The following is a 26,608-nucleotide window of genomic DNA, read 5'->3' as shown; positions in this document are numbered from 1 at the left end:
CATGACTACTTCATGCTACTCCACCTTGGAGGATTCCCCTAAATATTTGACCGAATAAAGATATAATCACGCAATTATTTTCGCTACCTATAAACAGCACTCAGCTCGCCACCCCTGAGAACACCCGAAAGGCAGGCAATGGGTTCAGAAGAGGAACTCGTAAGTAAACTGCCTTTATAAGGTAATGCATTCACATAGCAACATGATAAGAAACTTTACATCGCATTTGCGGAAACGTATCGCGTCAATAACAAATTGCTTGCCATAAGGTAAGATCGTTTGTAGAAATGTGTGTCCTCCAAGTTGCCCACTCATGATTTTATACTGAGCATCATTTCCTTCCCAGCTTTTAAAATTACTCCTAATAGATGTAACTTTGTTGCAAGGAGATTAAGAAGGGTAGCTGTACTACTGGAATAATTTTCTGACAGGCTTCTATTTATAATATTATTGTTGTCGAGGCCTCCAGCGCAATACAATGGCATATGGGTTGAATGGCCGAAACTTGGCATGATCATCCTAATCGGAGAGTATACGTGAGTGCGATGGCATGGCAAGCTACTCTGAGCCGCTCGCAGTAGTTTAGAACACCCCTTCAATCAAGCCGCAAAACCTGCCTGCGCGAGCTGCAGGCAGCATGTCTTGCTCAGTATTCAATAGTTCTAGAAAGCTGGAATCTGATCTCACATGCCCATCTTAACAGCGAACATCCGGTAGGCGCTTCGAAACGCGCACACACCCGATGAGATGCATAGACCTGGTGAAGTAGGGCTTTCGCACTAGCTTTCCTAACGTCGTTATCCGAATTTATTTCGGTGCCTAGCTTAGAGTAACAGCTCCACCACACGGCTAAGAGACGGACTCATCATCATCATCATCATCATAATTTATTGTCACAGAAGCCAGTGAAACTGGTTCAGCAGGTTTACTTAGGATTAAGTAAAAGCACCGGCAAGATCAGCCACGGAACCGACTGGCGGGCGAGCACCGAGAGCGAAGAAGACGAGCGCGTGCCAGTCTCCCGAGCTCGACACATGGCGGCGCCAGTACGATGATATTGCGGCATTGCCCCTCCCGGTGGAAAAGGCATCGTCCCGATGCCGAGTGGCGAGGTCGAGGATAACCGTAGTCGGCGAGGATGCGTGTTCACATCAAGTAGTTAAAGGAAGCAAAGAAAAAAAACACATGTAGCTTGACCTAGCGGGAGTAGAAGGGCTTCATCCTGGCGACATGTATGACTTCGGACTGTGCTTGCCGTCAGGATGAGCGAACAGTTCCTTGCGGGGTCACTTCGTAGGTGACGTCGCTGAGTTTGCGTTGTACTTCGTACGGGCCGAAGTAGCGGCGCAGAAGCTTCTCGGAGCGACCCCGCTGGCGAACAGGTGTCCACACCCAAACCTGATCGCCAGGGTTGTAGATTACCTCCCTGTGACGAAGGTTATACCGTCGAGCATCTTTACCTTGCTGTGTCCGGACTCTCAGTCTAGCCAACTGGCGAGCGGCCTCGGCATGCTGCACGAATTGGTCGGCACCGGCAATCGATGGTTGGGCAACATCTGGCAGTAGCATTGCATCCAGCATGGTAACAGCTTCGCGACCGTACACCAAACGAAACGGTGTAAAGCGGGTCGTTTCCTGGACGGCGGTGTTATAAGCAAATGTTGCATACGGTAGTATTTGGTCCCAGTTCTTATGATCTTCGTTGACGTACATAGAAAGCATATCGGCGATGGTCTTATTGAGTCGCTCAGTAAGGCCATTCGTCTGAGGGTGGTAAGCTGTTGTTCTGCGATGACAAGTGCCACTGAGCCGCATCACTTCCTGGGTTAGAGCTGAAGTAAATGCCGTGCCTCTGTCAGTTAAAACGATCGCAGGGGCACCGTGACGAAGGACCAGATTAAAGATGAAAAAGTTCGCAATATCAGTAGACGTGCCGCTGGGAAGAGCTTTCGTCTCACAATAGCGGGTTAGATAATCTGTGGCGACTATAATGTACCTGTTGCCCAATGATGACGTAGGAAATGGCCCGAGCAAGTCCATACCGACTTGGTGAAAAGGTACTCGCGGAGGAACAATAGGCTGCAGCATGCCGGCCGGCTTGACAGGTGGTATCTTCCGACGTTGGCAATCACGGCACGTCTTAACATAGCGCTGAACCACAGCGGCAAGCTTGGGCCAGTAGTACTTTTGTCGTACTCGTGCCAAGGTGCGCGAAAAACCGAGATGTCCGGCAGAAAGCTCGTCGTGGCATGCCTGCAAAACGTCGGTACGGAGCGGCGTTGGGACAACCAGCAGATACTGAATGTCTGTGGAAGCGTAGTTTTTCTTGTAGAGGACGCCGTCACGCAAGCAGAATGACGATAGGCCACGCGTGAAAAGGCGAGGAGGCGATGAGGCGGTTCCTTCGAGGTAATCGATGAGGTGCCGCAGTTCCGTGTCGTCTCGCTGCTGTTGAGCGAGATCTGGCGTCGAGAGAGCGCCGAGAAAGACGGAGTCATCTGTTTCACATGAAGAGCATGGGATAGGGTTTCGGGATAGGCAGTCAGCGTCACTGTGTTTCTTGCCGGACTTGTACACAATAGTGACGTCGAACTCCTGTAAGCGGAGACTCCAGCGGGCTAACCTGCCTGAAGGATCTTTAAGGTTCGCTAACCAACAGAGTGAGTGGTGGTCGCTTACCACTCTAAACGGCCGACCATACAAATACGGCCGAAATTTTGTTACCGCCCACACAACTGCAAGGCACTCCTTTTCGGTAGTAGAATAATTCGCTTCGGAACGAGACAGGGTGCGGCTGGCGTAAGCAATCACCCGCTCAACGCCTTCTTGCCACTGAACGAGAACTGCACCGAGGCCAACGTTACTGGCGTCGGTATGCAATTGTGTGTCGGCCTCCTCGTCGAAGTGGCCAAGTACGGGCGTTGTTTGAAGGCGCTTGCGAAGCTCCTCGAAGGCCCTTTGCTGCTCGTCGGCCCAGATGAAAGGCTGGTCGTCCTTTGTTAGACGAGTCAATGGTTCCGCTATTCGGGAGAAGTCGTGCACAAATCTCCTGTAATATGCACAGAGGCCCAAAAACCGACGCACGGAACTTTTATCAGTGGGGGTCGGGAAAGCAGCTACAGCAGCCGTCTTCTCTGGATCAGGGCTAATTCCCTCAGCACTCACGACGTGACCCAGGAACTTGAGCTGTTGGAAGGCAAAGTGGCATTTTTCTGGTTTTAGTGAGAGTCCGGCTCCGCGGATGGCATTTAGCACGGCCGTCAATCGTTTGAGGTGCTCTTCGTAAGTCGCAGAGAAAATGACAACGTCGTCAAGGTAGACGAGGCACGTCTGCCATTTTAGGCCGGCTAGGACAGTGTCTATCATTATTTGAAAGGTTGCGGGAGCGGAACACAAACCGAATGGAAGCACCTTAAATTCGTACAGTCCGTCAGGAGTAATGAATGCGGTTTTCTCTCGATCACGTTCATCGACTTCGATCTGCCAGTACCCGCTGCGTAGATCGAGCGATGAAATGTATCGGGCGTGGCGAAGTCGGTCGAACGAGTCATCGATTCGAGGCAATGGGTAGACGTCCTTTTTCGTAATTTTGTTAAGCCTCCTATAACCGACGCAGAATCTGAGTGCTCCGTCCTTTTTAGTGACCAGCACAACTGGTGAGGCCCATGGACTTGTGGACGGCTGGATGACATCATCGCGGAGCATTTCATCAACTTGCGCCCGAATAGCCTCTCGTTCTTTCGGCGATACTCGGTAGGGGTGTTGGCGGATAGGGCGCTCGGTGGGATCAACTATAATTCGATGTTTGGTTACTGGCGTCTGCTTCACTTTGGAAGTGACGGCAAAGCAGTCACGGTAAGTGTCCAGAATTGCTTGAAGGCGGCGTTTCTGGGTAAGAGACAAAGCTGGGTTCACGTCAGTTTGAACAGTATGTCCAGTGCTCTCGGGAGGGTTCTCGTTGGCCAGCGAAAGGGCGCAATGGGCGGATGGCGCACTGACTTCGTCAAAATAAGCGATAGCTGTACCTTGCGGTAAGTGGCGGTATTCGGCACTAAAGTTCGTTAAAAGCAGTTCAGTTCGCTTATTTCTCAAGGCAAAGATCCCCCGAGCGACGCAGACTTGTAGGCTCAACAATAAATTCACGTTCGTTTCCGCGAGGCCTTGCAAGGCGGGAGGGTTGTCGCACTGCACTGTAACAAACAAGCTGGTGCGTGGAGGTAGAGTGACATGGTCGTCGCACACTCGGAAAGCTGGCCTGTCTGTGTAGTCGTCGTTGTGCTGTCTGTACTCGTCGGAAATTGCGCGATGAGTGGAAAACGTCACCATGAAGTCACGGAAGTCGATGATTGCTTCGTTTTCTCTAAGAAAATCAAGGCCGAGAATCAGGTCCTTTGAGCACTCTGCTAGCACAACAAAGCAGCACGAGAAAGTTACGTGGTGAATCTCGACGCGAGCGGTGCACACTCCGAGCGGCGTTACCACGTGCCCTCCGGCTGTCTTTATCGGGGCTCCGTGCCAAGGAGTCAGGACTTTTCGCAGAATGGTAGCAAGGCCATGACTCATAACGCAAAAATCAGCGCCGGTATCTACAAGGGCAGTCGTGTTGTGGTTATCAACGGCGATCGGTATTTCGGCGGAATGTAGCTCACCGTCGACAAAGTGCGGCGTGTCAGGGATCGTCGGGCTGACGGGTCGTTCGTTGCGTCGAATTACGGCGTCGAAGGTAAGCTTCTGTGATCGTCGGGAGGTCGTCGGACTCGTTGGTCGTGCGGTGCGTCGATTGGGGGCGTCGGAGGAAAACTTCGGCGATCGTCGAAAAGTGGTCGGACTGTTGGTCGGAGCGAAGGGTCGGAGGTCGGTCTGTGTGATCGATTCGGTGAGCGGAGGATGTTGGTCGTAGTGTCCATCGACGGCGGCCCTACCCCCGAGGGTCGCCGTCTTCAGTTTTCCCGGTGCGGACTTGGGGACTGCCTGAGGAAAGAACGGCGGCTGGTGGAAAACTGTCTCGGCGGTGGTGACCTGGACTGGCGTCGATGGAGGGACGCAGGTGGGACGTGGTCGCTGAGGTATTGGTCGATATCCCGAGGTCGTTCGCCATAGCGCGGCCGAGGGGCATCCGGGGAAAATCCGCGCAAGCCCATCCGACGGTACGGGCAGTGGCGCAGAACGTGACCGGCTTCGCCGCAGTGGAAGCACAAAGGCAGATTGTTCGACGTGCGCCACGCGTGTGCTTTGCGAACGGGTGGTCGAGGTTCAGGCACACCAGTCGAAACTGGATATTGCGGTGGAGGACGTACGGGAGGACCAGGGTTACTGGGTGCCACTTGTTCAGGCGCAGGGGTACGCAACACGTCGCTGTACGTCATGATCTGTGGCGCAGGCGGCTGGGGTGATGGTACTGATGGCACTGATGGCACTGCTTGGCGGAGCTCTTCGCGCACAATATCCGAGATGCCCCCAACACGTGGATGTTGTCTGAGAGAGGGCAGCTTTTGCAGCTCTTCGCGCACGATGCTTCGGATAAGCTCGCGAAGGGCTTCCCTGTCGTTTCCGGCCATTGGCAAGCGGAAGTCTACAGCAGCAATGTTCGCAGAGCGATCGAAATGTACAAATCGCTGATTCAAGGCACGCTCGATGCTTGTTGCTTCTCTCGTAAGATCAGCAACAGTACGTGGAGGATCACGTACAAGGCCAACGAACAGCTGCTCCTTGACGCCTTGCATAAGGTAGCGCACCTTCTTTATCTCCGACATGGACGGGTCCGCCCGGTTGAAAAGCCGAGTCATTTCTTCCACAAACATGGCGACGCTTTCATTAGGCCGCTGTGCTCGGGACTGTAGAGCGAGTTCGGCCATCTCTTTTCTTGCATCGTTGCCGAATGTTGCGAGCAGCTGCCGCCGGAAATCCTGCCAGGTGGAAATGGTAGCCTCATGGTTTTTGAACCACATCTTGGCGGCGTCTTCTATTGTGAAATAAACATTCTGCAATTTTCGTTCCTCGTCCCACGCATTAAACACAGCGACCCGGTCGTAGCTGGTCAGCCAGTCCTCAACGTCTTCGAACTTGTCGCCATGAAACGGCGTGGGCATACGTGGAGTATGGCAGATCAGCTGCTGGGCACTCACGGGAAACTGAGTGGTGGTCTGAATTGCCGCTGTAGTCATCGTGGTTCGCGGAGGGGAAACAAGAGGACCACACTCGGGTGCTAAGCCTCTCAAGCGACGGCTCGCTTTGTGCACAGGTGTCGTGTCCACGGTGTGTAGATGGGCGTAGGGGGCAGCCAGAGGCTCTTCGTACATGGGATCTACCCGGAAGCTCCACCAAAAATATCACAGAAGCCAGTGAAACTGGTTCAGCAGGTTTACTTAGGATTAAGTAAAAGCACCGGCAAGATCAGCCACGGAACCGACTGGCGGGCGAGCACCGAGAGCGAAGAAGACGAGCGCGTGCCAGTCTCCCGAGCTCGCCACATGGCGGCGCCAGTACGATGATATTGCGGCATTATTATACCCTTAAGGGCCCTGGGTGAGGTATTACATAGGTGGAGAGGTAACATAAAAACAATTGTTGATGGCCTAAATTGAGGCAGAACAGTCATAAGGCTCAAATACAAACCCTTCAAATGATGGAGGTGGTGCAATACATTAGTAGAGGAAGCACTCGGTTATGACGCGAAATGACATGTCAGGCTTTCTTTTAATCTAGTCGGGTCACGTTCACTTGCATATTCAGGAAGCTGAATCCATTCTTGAACTGCGACTGTTAGAAAGGATTTGTTGAATGTGTTAGTAGATGTATGTAAGCGCTAAATTCTCTTGGAGGTGAACAGATGAGATAATATACGCACTGGTGAAACTAATGCAGAATCACGGAGATGGTGGAAGTTACGGTAAAGTTTGTGGAACAGGTATAAATTTGAAATGTAGCGTCTTAGGGCTAATGAGCTGATACCATACCGAGAGGTGTTTTAATACTGCTGATGCTGAAGAGAAGGTCATAAGTACACCGGATGAGGGCACCAAATTGCAGATGCTCATCAGAGCGTTGGACAAATGAAAGTTTTTACGCAATTTTGCGAATGGATGGCTGTGATAGTTAAAGTGACCGTCTAATGAAGCCATGAGTTCTTGATGTGTCAGCTGATAGTTTTGTGATATGCTCATTCCATGCAGTTTATTGTTGATTAGGACGGTGAGATACCTTTGAGATTAAACCTCTGGTATGATAGTTGCCTTTAGTGAATATGTATAGAAAATATTAGAACGTTTGCGTGAGACCTGCATGAAGTTTTCATTTGGTTACGCCGAGTTTTGTCATCCAGACTGAGCACCAGGTTTCAGTTTTTACATAGGTCTCTCTGAAGGGTTACTTGGTCGTCGGGAAAAGAAATGAAATGGGATAACACGCAGTCATCGGCAAATAGACGTATGGACGATGCTATGCCAGAGGGGAGGTCATGTTTAAAGATAAGGAATAGCAATGGCCCAACCACGGATGTGTGAGGAAGGACTGGGTGATTGTGATGTCTAAGATGAGGCTGGAAATAACATTGATGGATAGAAAAACAGCGCAAAAGACGTGCACGGAGGAGAAGAACGGACAGGACGAGCGCTTCCGTTCTTCTCCTCCGTGCACGTCTTTTGCGCTGTTTTTCTATCATGTCACCATACCAACTCGCCCAGATGTCTCTTCTTTTACATTGATGGAGTTAGGGCACTTAAGCCATCTAGCTACTTTCGACAATGTTTGGAATGTGCTCAGAAGGGAAGAGATGTTGAATTAAATTGCGCGCACACGAAAAAAGCTGTAATGGTATTAAGTGACGTCAAATGAAGCATGAAAATTGCGGCCGCAGCTGCGCATGCATTCCTGAAATAAAATGACTGGCGCAGCTATACCGTCGTCACATAAAATGAAGACTAAAGTGTGTTTCTTCACTAAAAGAATGAATATTAATGGCGACCTTCACCATAATTGTGGGCAAGAACGAATGTGTGATAAAAGAGTTGTCTTCCCGCCAGTAATTTATCACAGCGCCAAGTCACGCCTGCTCTGTCTTGCAGAAGCTAACTTGGGCACACTACATTCAAGGCATAATGACACGCTTGCTTTCTTTTTCGCCTTGTAACGGGAGCATAAATATTTGGTACTGCTGATGAGTCTCCTCGCATCGATCCCCTGCAGGCGGCAAGTTGGCACTTTATGCTCCGTTTACTTTTATTCGGGGTCAGGAACGAGTCTCAAAAGCTGCACACGTACTCAGCGGGTGGTGCTCTCTGAGTTCTTACACTACGCCGATTGCCGATTTCAGTAACTGTGAGGTGAGTTAGTACTTCTGTTTTCCAAAAACAGGTTTTAACACTTTTTATTCATGCACTAAAACGGTGGCATCCATACTGACATGAAATATAAGTGGCACGCCAGCAAAAGTTAATTTTTAATCAAAGGCTGGTGCTTTTGGACGTTGTCAATGAGTGAATAAGCCTACTAATTAGTTATTCATTGTTGTGTAATGTGCTCAAAAATTGCACGCGAAAGTTATGCATCTTAAATCAATTGAAGTGCAACAAAATAAAAATGTGCAGGGTAACGTGTGTCCTGATATGAGTGAGATGCTGCTGCCAAAGATAAAATGAAACTAACTCATATTATCTTCGACCGTTAATTCATCTGCATCAATAGTGCCCGACACGAAACAAAAATTAGCCTTGCTGTAGAATGATCTCTTTGCACTTAAAATTTTTATTGCTTTTGTGGCTTTTAGCATAACTTGCCCTCAGAAAGAAAATTTATGTTATGTATTACATGCAGATATAGATGTTTACAGCTTGAGAAAGTTGACATAATATGTACTCAAATGCTGTTTATCTGATGAAGGAACCCCGTAAAAAAGGTACTGAATGCTCCTTGATGACGTGGTACATTTTTGTGTAAAAGCGGCTTCAGGCTTCAGGACATAAATATTTGGAAGAGCGGCTTCAGTAAACACCTACTTCTGCATGTATGTCATTATTCGAATAACCCGATTGGTGCTTAAGCCGATAACTGATGTAGATGGGATGTGACAGCAGTTCACGATGTTTGCAGATGCATACCCAACAGATATAGTGAAATCTGCATGGTTGCCTGAGCTATTCAAATAACCAGGCTCTTTCTTCGGTGTCAGAGGATGTACTGCAGTAAGTTCGCCAACACACAGGCACTTATTGCGCGTGCCTCCAGGCTACCTATTTACCCATTGTCTGAATTTATTTCTATTGCGTTGCGTCTTCCTGTGGCTTTAGCCAAACTACTTCGTAGAGTTATGCCATTTTCGAAACATTTAGTGCAAACTAAAACATTGCTTTGCGTCTCCAATGCCTGGGATACTCTCACCTTAACTTTTATGCTAGTTACAAAATATTTATTTTTGTATATTACCACGTCACAGGCCGGCTTACACGCCCAGTTATATTCGGAACAAAATCGTATCAAATATTGATAGGTCCAAAGGCTAAAGCGTGTCTTGCAAAGCGAATCAAGACAGGCGTGGTCACCGACGCAAAAAGCTAATTTTAATTATACTGTTATGAATTCTTTCTCCTGGCACGCATTAGTTTTTATGTTGGATCAGTAGAATGAAATTCAGCCATGTGTTTCCTATACCAAATTGGATCTGCTTATTGATTGACATGTAACAAATGTTTGTTGTGAAATGCAACAATGCTTCGAAATAATAGATGACAGCATTGTGTACGGTACCCGCCATTTTAAAGAATAAATTACGTATTTTTGGATATGTTTCGTACACGCATTTCTTCGTGTATACCATTTCATGGGGCGCATCTAAGGTACACAGTTGCTCTAAAACAACAAACGAACAACGACAACTCGCAGTCAAGCTATACACTTCGTCCGGCGAGAACTGCCTTGCCGGTCACATTCTAGGGAAGCGTAGGTGGAAACACATATAGCACGTGCTTTTGGGCAAGTTGGTTCAACATGACTAATATAATTGGCGCCGTGAAAGGACAAACTTGGACGCAACACGCGTAAGGCATCATACGTGCGATGTGCCCAAATTTAGCCTTTTTTGGCGCCATTTACCTTAGTCAGTAGATAGACAAATATTTGGCTTCTAAGAATATCTCACAGCCCTTCCATAAGCTTTGCGTTATCGAAAGCAACTGCTTCATGGACTTCTCAACACAGAATTTCTTGACACCTCTTGGCATCAAATCACGCTATTCAAAAATTTAATCTTTCTACTCTTATAGCTACTGCATATACTAAAGGGCAAAATACTGTGTGGTACATGGCTAGGGCTTTTGCATCATAATGGATACTTACGACATTCTTCATACTTTCCATGTCAGTGATTTGAGAAGGGAAACCACCTGTATACCTTTAAAGGTTATTTCTGATGTTTGAGAGATCTGTAAAAGCGCAATTCTATGGCTCGATGCCAGGCGGCATAAAATACACAGGGCAACGCTTCGTACCTGCTACATATAATAGCGTATAGTACTGTTCAATCTCATGGGGCACGTTTCGTAGATATCGGTTTGTTTTATTTTTCTATTATCTCATCTTTCTTCTGTTATCTCATTCATCTATCAGCAAACATCACAGTTCAGGCTTCCATTTTACTGAAGACAGGTATCGACCCCATTCCGTGCATAATAGCTTATAATAATGTAGTTCAGTTCGTTAGACGGTTAAATGTTCATAGGAGGTTGTTTCAAACGAACACGCATTACAGAATAAAGCTTCGGGAGTAGCACCACAACACATAATTCAATTCACTTCACTTTGTCCTATATGTCATATGATAGGCCGCAACATTGTGGTAACCAGATTTTTGTCACCCCGCCAACCGTCTTCTATTGAAATAATGGTAGGTCTTATTGCAGAGTCCGGTGACTGCTTCGCCCAGAACGACGGCAGTCATGGGCAGCTGGATGGCAGAGCACTTCAAAATATACGGCTGGTTGTGCCGAGCAGCAGGCGTGTTCTTCATAAAGAACTTACAAGCCGCTGATATCGACGAAATGGTGGTGGATTGGAAGTCCTGGTACACTCTGTACTCAATGGCCTGTTTGCTTGTCTTCGCTTCTATGAATATCGCCTTTGTCGCCACAAAATTGGTGCGATTCTCAGTCGACGCTCGCTTTTTCACGAGGTCAATATTTTTGGTCGTTCCGGCGGCCGTGGCCATAAAGGTCACTGTCAACCTCTGCAGTGCAGTCCTCGGCTCTTGGACGATGTTGGAGTTTTTCAGGAAGTCTGCCAAGTACGAGAAGAGGACTGCATTCTTCAGTGAGAAATATCGCCACAAATCCTGGACCTCTTACACTCTCAGGTATTCCAACAAGATTTCTTTTCTAGTGCATCTTTCATGTCCGCTGGCAGTGCTCATCAGAGGATCGCCTCTATTAAAGAGAACAAATTTCAGCACAAAGTTGAATCTATGTTTGAATAAAGCCAATCATTACAGTAGGATTAAAGAATGCATTAGCGAAATTCACAACTTTTCAAAAGTGGCCCGTACTCCCACTGCTGCACAATTGTGCGGTTCTAAGAAAAATAAGTTATGTAGTCGTCATTGAATGCTTTGAAGTTTTAATTCATGACGTGCAACAATGAGGTCGCCTCAATACGGCGATTACCACACGCATTCTAACATGGTTGTCTACTTAAAATTATTGGCCTTTATTCGCACTATATTTACCCTGCCGAGTGTGACTACCGGTGCTCACAAAGATCAAATCGCCTTTTATTGTCAATACAGATTATCCTGAAATTTACAGGACGAGAAACTTTCTTCGTTAGTCTCCTTACTGTTTCATTCTTAAGTGCTACTTTAAGTCAGTGGTTACGTGCCATAAATGTAATTGAAAGCCGCTTAAACAAACAGACTCTGATGAGGGGACTTTTTGCTGATTCCGGAAGGAGCACAGAAATGACAAAAAAAAACTGAGACCAAGATAGAGAAAAGACTGTAAAGATACTGGCATAAAAATTATTTATTGTTTATAGATGAAGATATTCAAAATTTAATACTCTGAAACAGTTGAGTAGAGAAGGAAGAGCTCAGATTATGCGTAAACAGCAATGTTGAGCCAAAATCCATGTGAAAGTTTGGAAAGATATTTAATACCAATGCTGAGAAAACAATAGTGGTAAGTTTACCGCAGTTTTCATTTGCGTTTGCGGATAAGTTTTGGTCAAAAAGCAACGTCATGTGGTTTAAGTCCAGAAACTTTTGAGTTATGGAAATGTAAGTTCTTGGCATAACTGATTGAATATATTCAACAATTAATAAAATGAATTTTTGATTCTCTCCATCTCTTATATGAATGTTTGCTTTACAGTATGTAAAATTTTTCAATTTGCTAAATTTAGGCTGATTCATTATACTGTATATACAATAAATAGTCTCCCTATCATCGTCATGTCCTTGATTACGTTTGATTACATAAAGATAAATTGTTCTACTGCTGTCATGGAAACATGGCTTCCTCTGATCCAGGTTCTTTATGGCAGTGGTATTCTGGGCTAACCTCGCTGCCACCGTCCATGTCATCATGAGCACGCCAGACTCTGACCTCACCTACTACTTGGATCTTGTACTCAATATCAGCACAATTAGCACCAACTTCCTCTTCTTCTTCTATGATGTTCTACACTCTGTCGTCATGAGACCCTGCTGCGAAGTCCTCATCACGTACGTTCGCCACCAGCACGACGTCCTCAAGACGGTGCTACCGACAACGGGCAATGCTGCGATGGATTCCGGCGGTATCGCGGAACTGCAAAAAGTGAGGCTCAACCTGCGATCTATCGTAAAACTACGAAGACTGCTCAACACCACCTGGCATTATTCCTTGATGGCTTCATCCGCCGCTCTACTGGTCGTGGGCTGCATATCCGTCTTTTGCATTTTCGACAAGGGTGTCCCCGGTAACCAGCTGCTCTTGACCTTGTCTTACTGTTCTTACTCAACCTTGGACTTGATCGACATGGCCCGCCTTAGTCACGCCTTGAGCTACGAGGCGAGTACTTGTTTTAAATGTAATTACTTGAATTACTGTAGCCGCAAGAACGACGGGTGCTCCACGATTTTAGTGTCTTGGTGCTGAGGCTACAAGCGAGGTTACCTGACATAGTAAAATGCTAGCAATGCACCGCCCTCTGCGCCTGTAGCGCTTTAAGCATAAATATAAGCGCTTAAAATTAATTTCAAACTCTCCTTCGCCCTTTACGGACACGTCTGGTAGAGTTGAGGCAGCATTGTAAAACCTATACGGTGCAAGTTAGGTTTTGAGAAGTCATCAACCCTTTCTGTACGCTGAGGAGCTTCATGTTTCATCAAATACTCTAAGCGCTCATGCTAGGAAAACATGGCCGCGTCATCCAATTTTCTGCAAATATTTTTTTTTTAAATTCGGCCATACGCTAACGTACAGCGCTACCTACTAGCAAACGCTAGATGAATTTCGCGATCGGCACAAAGGTCTAGATCCAGCACTGCTTCAAACTTTTGTGGCGATATCACAGCAAGTGCTGCCTGTGATATCAAGTTTAGACGAGCCGCCGAGCACCTAACTGAGTGCTGTTTCTTTCTCTCCTTTTGAAGGTTCAAGAAATGAAGGACACCTTAGCCAGAACACCTATGTACCAAAGCTCACCTGAGCAACTCCGTCAGGTATATTCGTGTATCAATTTATCTAAAGTGCTGAGATTATATATAACGTCGCTTTCAATGATGGAAGGAATACAGTCATTGGTATTAAACAACTTTTAATTTGAAAAGAAAAAAGGACTCATCACTTCCGCACCGCACCTCAGGTGCACGAAAAAGTGTCTATAATTTCAAACGCACGCAGGTTGCCTATTTGCACAACTCCATTCGTCCAGAGGAACTGTCACTTTGCGGCGGAAACTTCTTTACTCTTGACTTGCCACTACTGGTTTCGGTGAGTACTCGGGAATAAAGCTCGCTTGAGCTCTGTTCCTGCAATCCTTTGTGCCATTTTTTTGTGTGAACGAAGAGTACCATAAATTGCACACTGCCCATTTTTGAAAACAAGGAATCATAGTGGTGCTGAATTCCTCTTTTGCTACACTCTCTGCAGCTCGCTGGGTCCATCATCACCTACTCCGTAATTCTGGTGCAAACGAGCGACAGTGTGGAGCCAATGCAAGCTTCAACTAGTAACCAAGAAGGCATAATCTCACACTAAAGCATTCTAGCCAACTGAGAAGAGGAATTAGTCTTTGATGTCCTGAACTAATTGACTAGTGTGACAAATAAAGTGAGAAACTCATACTGCTACTTGTATTGCACGTCTCAGTGAAACGTTGTGCTTATCAATTTGACACTTCCTTCATTACTACTCGTAAAAACTATACTCTTCAACACATGCCACTAATTTTTGCTGATGTTAGTTATTGTGGATTTGTGTTAAAAACTATACAAGCCTCTCCTTGTCTCTCTAAGAATGGCTACATTTATAGAGTTCGGCTTCCCGAAGTCGTTCAGTATACTACCTATGAAAAATTAAATCCGTGAACAGATTTTCTTCGAATATTTTACTCCTCTGCTGCCCTCTCAGTTATGCAACTATTAAGCGAATCAAAGGTTCGTCTCTGTGCAAGGTTTCTCAAGAGTCTCTCAAAACTGTCGACACTGCAAACGTTCACATTCTACGCCTAAAAACACACAGAAAAAAAACTACAAGCAATCGCCCACCAAGGCAAAGCCAGAAATGAGACGTGTCAAGCCACAAGCTAGGTAAAATGTCCAAATGTTGAGCAAACAATAGGCAGCGAACCAAGACCGGATAAGCAGATTACAACAAGCAGCCAAAATAACTTATTCCAATGGCCCTCTTTTCGCTTTAAGGGTGATCCTCAGTGCCCTTTTTCTTCATCTTACTTATCGCTCCTTCATTGCCTGCAGGTTTTCTCATCTAAGTACTTGCTTGTCTTGGTATCAGAACTATTCTTCTAGTTATTTCACGTGCTATTATAACCAGCAGCTTTGTATAAAGACGCGGTGTTGATTATATTATGTGCCTAATAACAAGTTGCAATATATAATTATGCTAAAAGAGGCTAATAAGTTTTCTTGGATCCGCGTCACACTTTCTTCAACAAGCAGCTGTACTGAACACCTATCTTCTGTCTAAAATCTTGAAACTAATCTTACACCCCAGGAAGCACATAAAGTGTACTCGGTTGCGCATCATTGCATCTGGTCTGAGAAACGATAGCTTTTTGAAGCAAAATTTAATGGTCCAATTTTGTGCTTTTCGGGCCTTAGCAGTTCACAGCAGTCGTTCGTTTTACCCGAGGAAAATTTTAGCATACCCTGGTAAATTCAAAATCAAACGCTTTGAAACCAGATGCTCTTTCGGAAAAAAAAAAAACAATTTTCAAATGTTAGAATAAACCTTCTAGTCTGTAAAGATTGTTGTTGCGGTTAAGGCGTAGTGAAAAATATTTCGTCCGTAACATCATTTTACCTCATTAGAGGAAATTTTAATTAAATACCCATAGCAGGTCATAATAATTTTGCAGCTTTATTTTTGCCGGTTCTAAAACAACTGGCTGTGTTTGCGCAGTGAGCAAATTTTCTTATTTTGGATAGCAGTTTGACTGTCGTAAAACGCCTTCTGAAACCACCTTCTATATAGTGGTCATCGCTTAATCAGAAGCAGCATTTATTATGAGCAAGGAAATAAAAGTAATTTTTACTCTCTTGAGCCTAATGCACAGTGCGTTGAAAGTGATGAAGACTGTAAAAGTGTGCAACATGAACGCATAAAAATATCGAAACTTCCTGAAAAAGGCAATTAGAATATGCGTACAGAGCGCCCGTTGACTGCTCTAATTTAAACAATAATTATTTCTTTGCTAATAACAAAACAAGAGATCCTTAGGTCCTGCGCCTTTTGTATGCTGACAGAGAGAATAGAGAATGTATTTTTGGAAAAGAGTACCGTATTTTTCGAAGGAGTACCGATTCAAAGTAATATACAGAGCTGTAGCACATCGTTACCATGTTTACGTTACCATGTTTTGCCCACAAGCGCTCCTGCGCTTCTGCGGGCATGAGAATGTACTCTGTATTAATAAATGGTATTAAAATTGTATGTATGTATGTATGTATGTATGTATGTATGTATGTATGTATGTATGTATGTATGTATGTATGTATGTATGTATGTATGTATGTATGTATGTATGTATGTATGTATGTATGTATGTATGTATGTATGTATGTATGTATGTATGTATGTATGTACGTACGTATGTATGTATGTATGTATGTATGTATGTATGTATGTATGTATGCATGCATGCATGCATGCATGTATGTATGTATGTATGTATGTATGTATGTATGTATGTATGTATGTATGTATGTATGTATGTATGTATGTATGTATGTACGTACGTACGTACGTACGCATGTATGTATGTATGTATGTATGTATGTATGTATGTATGTATGTATGTATGTATGTATGTATGTATGTATGTATGTATGTATGTATGTATGTATGTATGTATGTATGTATGTGTGTGTATGTATGTATGTATGTGTGCATGTATGTATGTATGTATGTATGTATGTATGTATGTATGTATGTATGTATGTATGTATGTATGTATGTATGTATGTATGTATGTATGTATGTATGTATGTATGTATGTATGTATGTATGTATGTATGTATGTATGTTTACTTCGCCAGGCTCTGCGGATGCGCGACCATTACCGTGGTGCAAGCAGTTTAAAGATGTGTTTTAACGTTTCGAAGAGTTAGCGAACCGATATGACATCACGCTGCTCGCCAGCTGCGGACCAGACAACGCATCGCCGGATCATTATTTGGTGCCTTATCTCGCCTATGTCAGTGTATTCGCTTTTATGCTGGAAATTGACTTATAACACTAAGTATAATACTACTAGATCTATTTTTCCAAATAATTAGAGATTTATGAAAGGTCTTTGCATGACGAAGCAGTTGCTCATATTCCCAGAGCTGCAAACAACGGCAGTGCTACAGCACACCGATTGATTTACTTCTGTTTCAAATACCAGAATGATATCTGCGTTACAAGCAGCAGAACAAGAATAACGGCACGCATGTCGCATATAGAATACCACCGTTACGATCTTGCCGGATGTGTCGAGAGAGTGAGGAACGGGTGGACGGTGATGAGGTAAGATATGAAGGCGGATAGAGCGGCAGCTTTGCTGTGCTTCCCCAGTGGCGCAATTGGTTAGCGCACGGTACTTATACGACAGTGCTTCGTGAGCTATGCCGGGGTTGTGAGTTCGAACCTCACCTGGGGAATGTTTCTGCTATTCTGAAATTTAGTTTTTCCCCGCAAAAAGTGCTATGGTGCTTTGCTATGCCACCGACCTAAAATGAAGACTAAATATGTTTATGAAACTGTCGTTGGATGAATGTAGACTTTGTGCAGCTATTGATGGTTATGCTTACTGTGCAACACGGCTGCGAGTCTGACGCGCCCGATGCGGGCTGTGCAGGATATTGCGGCAGATAACTCAGAAGAAATAAGACCGCTCGAAAGGACAAATACTTCAGCAAAGTAGAGTTCTGGGCTAGTTGGTATTACATGATAAGTGGGAGGCTTAGCGCGGAAATGACAAATACTGTGTGCCTCTCTGTGTGCCTCTCTTGTCCTTGTTTGTTCCGCGCTAAGCCTCCCACTTATCATGACAAATACTTCGTCGAGACTATTTCACACAACTATAACTATTTGAAGTGCATTAAAAAAATTATCGTCTTTGTTACGTGTGAAATTAAATTGTGAAGTGCATTCTGGTTTCCCTTTTAAGGTCATGAGACGACAGCTTTAATGGCTGTCGCATAATGGCATAACAGGGCACGAGTACCATGTATCCCCATTTCGGAGCTACCGCACTCAAATGTTTGTGTTCTGAAACTACCTTCCGGAAAGGAAAGAAGTTTTCAACAGAAGTTAAGCCACTTGGTCAAAAGTGATCGGGCTTAAAGTGCCTGATGGAATCAGATCTGCTTCTTCGGTCGGGCCATGAACAGAAGCCTGACTTCAAGTTCTAATTTTATGCTATACTGAATGGCGGTGGCGTACCACTGGCCGATGTGTTATTGAAGCAAGCAATGCAGGAGAGCTTTTGATCTTTTATGTTTTTCATAATTCCAGAGACAAACTACAGTAGTTTGAGCAGTGGAATCAAGTGAATGTAGCTGCTTCAAGCGACATCTTTATTACCGACCCTAATTTTTCTACATTTTCTTGGCCCCCCTGTCATGTATTCTGTTTAACTTCAGAGGAGCTACTTTGTGCAGTTTTTAAAACTTCCCTGGTATTTATTCTATAAGGATCAATTAATATTATTTTGGACCAATTTTGTCTGAATTCTAGCGTCGGTCACGGTTGCTGAGTAACAATTCTGCGCATTGCAAGTGTCTAATATTGACTGTTTTGTGACCGGACTTCAAAACTAGCTTCATTACGTAGCACTTGGTTTGCCGAAGCGCGCGGCTAGTATGAAAGGTTATCGTCGACGGCAGGACCCGTTCTTCTGGAATTTCCGCGACTGGCCGCTGGAGTTTTCGACTGACCTGCGGTCATGCTCAAGTCCGGCGAGATGAAACGGAAAACGGATAATCGATATTTATTGCATAATGACACAATGATTTGAGCAGAAGTTGCTGTTATGAACGATTATTTTTTCTGCTACTAAATGTTTTGATTTTGAGGATTGCAACTTCCTCGGTTGCTCGGTGTGACTCATCATTGACTTTTTCTCAGGAGCACAATAAAATCGTTTTTTCATCACGCGGGTTTTCCTTCATTGCTACAAAAATGAATCACTTAGGGGAAGCATTGCAGTCTTTACTTCCACTAGAAGCTTAGAAGCTAACAGTGCGGTTTCTGAATCACTTCTTTAAATCATTACAGAGGTTTGCTACCTAAAATGGATACAACAAATTTTCTCGCTTTGATGCAGTTAATAATACTATATGCATAACATATATGGCGTAGGATATAAAAAGTGTTAAGAACACAGCCACATGTCCGCAAACAATTTGTCCTTTACTTCATCAACTGCGGTGTACCGCTTTTTTAGCCACAGGTGTGCTTTCGTAAGACACTCTGTAGAGCAAAACAAGCGAAATGCATCTATATAGGGGATTTCGCCGCATACGAGTGCATATATAGGGGATTTCGCCGCATACGAGTGCACCAGCCAGTGCAAGCTAAAAATGATACTTGCATGCACAGAGAGCCAAGAAGTCACCCCACAGGAAGTTTTATTTTGCAGTGCAATTATTTATTTGGAATCCACAGAGAACCGGCGTGTGAATGCAGTTCATTCTTGTTTTTTGGTGGCATCGCTTCAAGCCTACACAAAGGCCCAAAACAGAAGAAAACAAGAATGAAATATGGTAGTGGTCTAACGCAGTTAATCCCACTATACATGAGATGGCATTTGCGTATCCTGGTTAGCTCGGTGGTTTGGTGGATATACGGGCATTGCGAGGACGATAATAGGCTCTGATTAAGCTCTGAGTGAGGTAAAGATGATCTAACCTATCAGCGCAGCAGATGAGTGTTGATGAAGACGACAATGTGGAATGCCCAGTGTAAGAGTGTGAGTGATTGTATGTGGCGGTAGGAGAGCCATCGTGTCTAGTGGCCTAAGAAAATCAGTTCTCGTCTCAGCGGTATTGGAAGAAATTTAGGACAATGTTCTTTTTATCCTAAGGTCAGAGCCTAGCGACCTATAGATCAAGTGAGCCACATTTATTTTGCTTCGAATGAATTGCGTCAATCAATGCTTCTGCACTAAGAGGAGAAATAGATATATAAGAAGGGGTCCAAAAGGGATACTTGTTGGCTTTCTGCTAGTGTGGCTAAAGAGCCTCCTTTAACCACATGAAGTCATGATCACCGATTCGCTAGGCACACATATCAGCGACTCATTAATAAGCTAGTTTTTCTTGTAATATGGTGTAGAGAAGAAAGCGCATTTCGTGCTTTAATATTGAATATTGAAGTGAATAACTGTGGGTACTAACAACTAGCGGTATTTGAAATGTTATCGACAAATGAATGTTTATATTTTCTGTAAATTGTAGCCGATGCTCCAGAACATAAGCGACAGTGATCAGTGCATTAAAGATTACAAGTTAGGATAAAAAACATCCCCAGGTTCGCTATTCGACCATTTGCGTGCTGTTTCCTTTTTCCTTGCTGACAAAATGTCAAAGATATTCATCGATGCATTCATAAACACATGCTACATAGCTTAATAAAGCATGGCGTCGCGGTTGATGTGTTTTCTCAGTATAACATAGCTTTATTGAACGATGCCACTTGCAGCTGCTTTGACTTTCAGCAGTTGACAAATCCTGTGCATGCCACCTGTCATCAAGGATTAATGTGCTGCGTGCTACAGACGTATATGACACGAATGTCGCATGGAAATTGGCGCACCTGCCTCCCCGCTCGAGTATGCAGTAAGGATGAGTGATCGTCGAATACCCAGCCATCAAGTGGGAGTTGTCGATATGAACAGTGGCATGATCGTCCTTCAGGTTAAAACAACATAGCGAAAACTAATTCACGCAATGCCGAACCAGACCATGGGTAATAATAAACTTTGAAGAAAATAGGTAATGCAGTGTGAAGAAAATATTATATACCCTACATTTTGCGCAACTTCAAAGGGTCATGTTTCCATAGAGAACACTCTCACTGCGTTTATATTTCGCTTACATAATTTATGTGAGACGACCCGTGCGTTCTGCTCTGTACAGCATTATAGAATTGAATTCTTTTCTAAATACGGGATATGCATCTTCAACCTCAGTATAAAGCCTCACGTTACATGGAAACCCACTTTAGTTGGTTTCTGCTACAGCAAAGCATTGCTTCTGTCCTAGAAGAAGAAAAGATTTAGGTGACCGAATGCGTCGCACTCAAAACAAAGGGAACGTTCATTGCTTACAGCACATACACAGAAAACAGTAATGCTTGAGGCAACTCAGTGTACCGCCGTGAGCACGCTTTAACAAAAAGTTTGACAACATGACTTGGACTAGGCCAGCTTTGTGTAACATTGCCCTATAGACGAGACAATGCTCTGCTTATGTATATGCGGCTGCTGCAGAAAGGTGTAGCGAAATCAATTTGACATCTCGCGTCTGTCCGACTGACGGGATTAGTGTACGCTCTTGAACAACCCCTTTAATCGTTTAATTTGTTGCGGCCTAATTTGCGTGTAGAAAATGCAGTTTAGGTTGATGATTTCTGAAGCTCAACATGACCTGTTACACTTCGAGGGCCTTCAGAATTCGGCCTCAAGGCTGCTGCTTGAGACGAATAAAAATCAGGAAATGCAACGTGAGAAAACCCGGATGAGCGGTGGCTTAGAAAAGGAAATAATAAGACGGAACCAGTTCATTCGGAAGGTTTACTTTTTTCCGACATTAAAACACCATGAACCCGCATTTTCTCTGCTTTTCGTAATCTGTATGCCCCCCCCCCCCACCTCCCCCCTCCTGGTCATAAATAGTTAAAAGACAAGCTCAATCGAATTTACTCCGCTTCTCACCGGTGGCGGCAAATATACTGATATCCTTGTCTCGTCCCCAGCGTCCAAAGTTTCAGTACTGTACTGGTGAATTCAAGACACTATGCCCAGTGCTCATTGTTCAGGGTCCTAACAATGTCACGTGCTTTACGCCTGTAAGCACAGTTTGTCGAATTGTCCACGAGGTATAAGGGAGACAACTTCGGGCCGGGACGCTACGTCACTCTGCGTGGCAGCGCCTTCCTTCCGTGGACAGACCAGAAAAACATCTGAAACGCAAATTTGTATTGGCCGAGGAACCGCAATGCAAAATTCGAAACCCAATTTCTTTGGTGAAATGCTCCAGCTTTGCGCGCGTCTCTGAGCAACTGTTCTGCAGCTCCGGACAACGCAATTTCCACAGGCGTTATAGAGTCCTGTAGAAAGCAGATCTATAAAACTTAAGTCATTTATTGAAACGCTTCTACTCAGAATGGTTTGACCTATGCGGCCACAAGTGAAAAAAGAACCAGAGGCTTACTTGATTAAAGTACGCTTTATTTTCTGTGCAGATAGGGGCTGCATGCAAAATCGTCCTGAATTTTCTTAGCTGGAACGAATGTAAAAATACAAAAAAAAAGATATTTCGTATGAAAGCACGGAATAGTATAGTGTATAGGAGATTTAGCGCTTCAAAATATACGTTAGGCGATATATTAGCCCAAGAATTCAATAGCTTTGAATTCCACTGATTTAAGAGCCAGAAGCGTTGAAAGCTGGATAAAATTTGAATTATCTTCGCCAAGCTTTGCCATCGTTGGCTATATGCCATCATCTCTACTAATAGTTGCTTTTGTACATTTGAAAGATAAATAACTTAACGGTATTTTTAATGCGTCTTCTCGGCGTCTTTATGCTATTTGATGTACAGAAACTCTTTTAGCTACAAGAGGTTTAATCCAATGACAATATTTCACACTTTACATCGAAATGTATAGAGTGAAACTTCTATCAAAAACATACAATGAACCTGATGCTGTCACGTCTCATTTTTAGGCTACGTTTCAAGCCACCCCCGGACCACCTTAACTCCATATGCAGTAAAATGCGAGCCGAAGTAAATAACTTCAAACTTAACAAATGTTACAGAATAGTTTAATAAGAAAGGCTGTCAAAAACGGTAAGTTAAGATTAAACGTTAAACGATTAAAGGAAATATTTCTATATAAATACCTCGTATCCATCTTATCCGTATCAAAGATAAAGCCTGCAACAGGCGGTGATAGAAACAGTACTTGATTTTTCTGTCATTTTTTGCTTAAATTCAGGCTCGGCAAAAAAACACAAATACATTTTGTGCATATTGTTGATATTGTGCATATTCCTTCCATACAGCTGCCATATCTAGCAGTAATGCGAAGATGAAAGAATAATACAAGCATTCTCTCCGCTGCCGGTCATCATATGATGCAACTCAACTTGAGCAAATCCAGATGTGATCTAGTACTGCTTACAAGCCGACCGCGTATAATGAGCAATGTTTTAGAAATGAGTCGTGAAAAAGTACTTACTACTTCTACCATTGCCTGACTCAACCCTGCGATGTCAACAAAGTCGAGGCATGACGAAATAGTGTAGAATAAGGACACCAAGTGTTGAATCGTTGAGAAGTCTTCTTCTAAGAATGTAGTGTAGAAAGTTATGCAAGAAATTAAGAGTGTGCTTCCGCCAGAGATGGCGAGGGACCACCCCCATATGCGATTAAGTCTGTGCTTGAGCTCAGCAATTGCGCAAATGTTTATTCTGATTTCTTGAAGCTTTCTAGCCCACTTCTCTAAAGCCATGCCCGAGCCAGCATCGACAATAGACTGGAAAACTTCGTGTTGATGATTTATGTATAACCGAAGCGTTTCAGCACAAGGTCTGAGGATTATAATATGTACTGTTTCGTACACATAAAACAACCAGTTGCCTGCTATGACAAGGGTCTTCAGGAATCCGCTCAGGAATTCGTTGCGCTGAAGGTTATCAATGGATTGGAAAGAGAGATATGAATTAACAGTTACATTCCCAATGAACGACAGCACCAGCAATAATCGAACAACGTGGCAACTAATTGTCTGTCTGCATTGTTTCGGTGAAACAAACTGCACTAGTTTCTCATACTTCGCCGATGTTTTGAAAAAGTCAGCCAGTACAGGTGACTTAACAGCAATAATATATATGTTAACCACCACTTTAAGATAAACAACTATAAACACAACTACATAGGGGAATACGGTAAAAGAATGGATGTTGATGACGAAATCTATCGCTATATCATAAAATTACACGCTTGAAGTTGATGCAGAGATGACTAAGCATGCCAAGGAGTGGATTAGGTAAAGCGATTTCCAAGTCACTATAATGTCATTTTCATTGCAGCTCTGAAGCTTCTTAAGATAAAAAAAACGCCAGAAATTCTGCACAACCAGCCATACCACATGAAGTGGCCTGCCATGAAGGACGCCATGATATGTTAGTCAAATTTGTCAGATAGAGAAATTCTTTTGAGAACTATTCACAATGCGACTGCATGTTGCTACCCCGTGTTGAGATTCAGTGGTGACCTGAAAACAAAATGAAGAAAATTTGGTTTACGAATTGCATAAACATAAAAAAAAAGTTTCTACATAAACCGCTCGACTGCTTGAAAACACTGTTATACCCTTGCAGCACCGAAACGAAAAAGGTGACCGCGTATGAACACTATAAATTTCATTTTAGTCTTCACCATGTATACGTAGATAAGTAGGTTCTGCTAAGTTCGTGTAAGTTCATTACGTGATAGCAGGTGAGCACTCAGTTTTAGGTGTTTACAATTTATTCTTTTGTGCGAATTATGTGAAACAAATTAAGCGAACATTTAGCTTCGATGAGCTTTCGATTAGCTTTGCTTTTCCACCTGCTACCACTTTCCTTAAGCCTTTGGCTGATGCTTTAATCTTTTAATTAGGGGCAAAAAGTGTAACTGAGGTATACAGTGAAACGTTCAGAGGAGGTGAGTACGATGGAAACAATGACATCAGCTATCTCTGCCCCCAATTCTTCGCCGGTCATCTGTGTTGGAATGTACCATCAAAGTCAGTAACAACAAAAACTAGCAGCATAGACCAGGAAAAAAAAAACACAATTTACAAAGATGGCGCAGTGATGTAAAAGTGTGTCCAGCGAAGCTCGTCTACTTTCATCTACACGCGTTTGAAACCCATCGGAGGTAACTTATTTTTGAGCGGCTGCTCAAAGGACGCTTCGCAGGCACATTGGTGAAATCATTGGTGAAAGCTAAGACAGGCTTTCGAGTTAAATGGTGCCATCTTGCCATCTTCCGTCTTGTAGGGTTTGAAATGAATACTCCCTCTCCTTTGGCTAACGAAGACGGTGGAGTTCACTAGTGCCGAAGTGCAGCGGAGGTGAGAAGGCTTTGCATTTCAAGTGGCTGAAGCATGAATTGCAAAGTGGGGAATACAGCAAAAGGACCCATAAGGACAGCTAAAACGATGACAGGACCTCGTGGTAGAAAAACACAAGCAAAGACAGGCACCCGTATCAAGTGATGCTAACTGCCGAGGCAGATGCTTTGCGGAGAAGGCACAAAGTTCGATACACAAATATTTGACCAACAAATTAGAAATACATTCCTTCCGAAAAAGTATCTCATTACATCCATGAGGGCCTGCCATTTATGTCAAAGCGTCGGATATTTATCTAACAGTACTGTGGAACAGGAAACAGGAAAGGTGCCGAATACCAGAACCCCACCCCAAATTCACCGGTCAACAACAGACGATCCTGCGTCGAGCGCAGGCGGGATCGCTTGCGCATCCCGTACTGATGAACCGTATGTAGCCTGTGGAACACAATATGCTCTGTCCTTTTTGCAAAAGAGAAAGGTGCACCCTGCCGCACGTTTTGGCAGAATGCACAGAACTAAAGACCTCCCCCTCCCTCCTTCGTTTCCCGCCAATCCCCCCAATCCCAAACTCCTCGAGCGATGGAAGACCTTATAATCCAGCCCCACCTTGTCGATTAAGCTCGCACTGACGGGCTAGGAGCTGCTGGGAACATATGGGTTCCCCATCTAGGGCTCAACCCGGTGTGGTTCCTGCGTGCAGCACCGATTTCGGGCCCAATAAATGTTGATTCATTATCATGATCGGCTGCATAGGGGGAAGTGTGAGTAGAGGAAGGAGAAGATGAGAATGAAGCGGCTCTTGCGTGCAGACTCTCAAGCTGACTCAGCTGGCTAATGAATTTCGTCCTCCGGTCAATCGAATTTCGCCCGTAACAATATAGCGCACGTTTTGCTTTCAAACTACACATGCGCTTGATATGCTACCTGAAACACACAATCATAATTAGGAAGTGATGGTAAACAGAGGGACATGACGTGAAATATTTTTCACACGTGAGCTACAAAACCATTCTCGGCGCAGCTCCACATTCATTAGCAGCATCTTCTGTGGTCTGGTAGCACAGTGCGTAGTTTAATGGGGTCATTTTAAAGGTATAATTGAGAAAAGTAGTGACGCAAAAAAGATTCGGAGCTCCGTTGCTGTGAAGGCAGGCAACTGTAATAAAGTGAAATTGCTACGTTACAAAAATATTCGGCCAGGTGTCAGGGTTTGGTTGCAATGTTTAATATGAAGCGTTGCACATTGTGTGCTCGAGGTGTAAAAAAGATGTATCAAATCTCAAGAAAAGCGTCAAAATAAATCGTAAGTTATGTAACACGCATGTCCGATTTCTAACGTAAGGCCTGAACACCATAATATGAAAATAGCCACACAGATGACCGACAAAACGATCCGTTTCGCAACAGAAGACCGTCATGTGCTTGAGATCGGCTCAGAGAGTACGGTATTTATAGGCTAATCGTATTAGTCAAAGAATAATAAACTACCAAGAACGCGCAGACTATCAACCAATCTACTACGAAGAGGTAGCAGGATTACTCTAACGGAAGCGAATAACGCCAGATGCG

At 44.2% G+C, this 26,608-nt stretch overlaps 1 protein-coding gene, 1 non-coding gene and 1 pseudogene across 2 annotated transcripts; 2 read left to right on the top strand and 1 right to left on the bottom strand.

The window, feature by feature from the left end:
• Nucleotides 1–9: 9 nt before the first annotated feature.
• Nucleotides 10–14,392, top strand: LOC146173724 (uncharacterized). Its single transcript, XM_084584647.1, has 7 exons — nucleotides 10–159; nucleotides 8,185–8,321; nucleotides 10,893–11,341; nucleotides 12,512–13,034; nucleotides 13,619–13,687; nucleotides 13,869–13,958; nucleotides 14,118–14,392. The coding sequence occupies exons 3-7, from the start codon at nucleotides 10,929–10,931 to the stop codon at nucleotides 14,223–14,225; spliced, it is 1,203 nt and encodes a 400-aa protein (XP_084440773.1). The 5' UTR covers nucleotides 10–159; nucleotides 8,185–8,321; nucleotides 10,893–10,928; the 3' UTR covers nucleotides 14,226–14,392.
• Nucleotides 14,393–17,257: 2,865 nt separating this feature from the next.
• On the top strand, nucleotides 17,258–17,350 carry TRNAI-UAU (transfer RNA isoleucine (anticodon UAU)). Its single transcript is given in 2 exon segments — nucleotides 17,258–17,295; nucleotides 17,315–17,350. It is a non-coding gene; the product is annotated as a tRNA-Ile (tRNA).
• Nucleotides 17,351–22,664: 5,314 nt separating this feature from the next.
• LOC146173722 (uncharacterized) lies at nucleotides 22,665–24,188 on the bottom strand (annotated as a pseudogene).
• Nucleotides 24,189–26,608: the final 2,420 nt, after the last annotated feature.

Source organism: Amblyomma maculatum, chromosome 11 (genome assembly GCF_055883805.1).
Source record: "Amblyomma maculatum isolate TAMU_Amacu chromosome 11, ASM5588380v1, whole genome shotgun sequence".
In the NCBI taxonomy this organism is placed as follows: Eukaryota; Metazoa; Arthropoda; class Arachnida; order Ixodida; family Ixodidae; genus Amblyomma; species Amblyomma maculatum.
The sequence above is the reverse complement of the archived record's forward strand: the minus strand, read 5'-3'. Positions and strand labels throughout refer to the sequence as shown.

What these genes read in the sequence shown, in the direction of transcription:
- LOC146173724 (XM_084584647.1), top strand. Translation starts at nt 10,929, where the DNA reads ATGGGCAGCTGGATGGCAGAGCACTTCAAAATATACGGCTGGTTGTGC. An exon ending in TGGACCTCTTACACTCTCAG is followed by an intron (nt 11,342 to 12,511) that starts GTATTCCAACAA and finishes CCTCTGATCCAG; the next exon opens with GTTCTTTATGGCAGTGGTAT. An exon ending in CACCTGAGCAACTCCGTCAG is followed by an intron (nt 13,688 to 13,868) that starts GTATATTCGTGT and finishes AAACGCACGCAG; the next exon opens with GTTGCCTATTTGCACAACTC.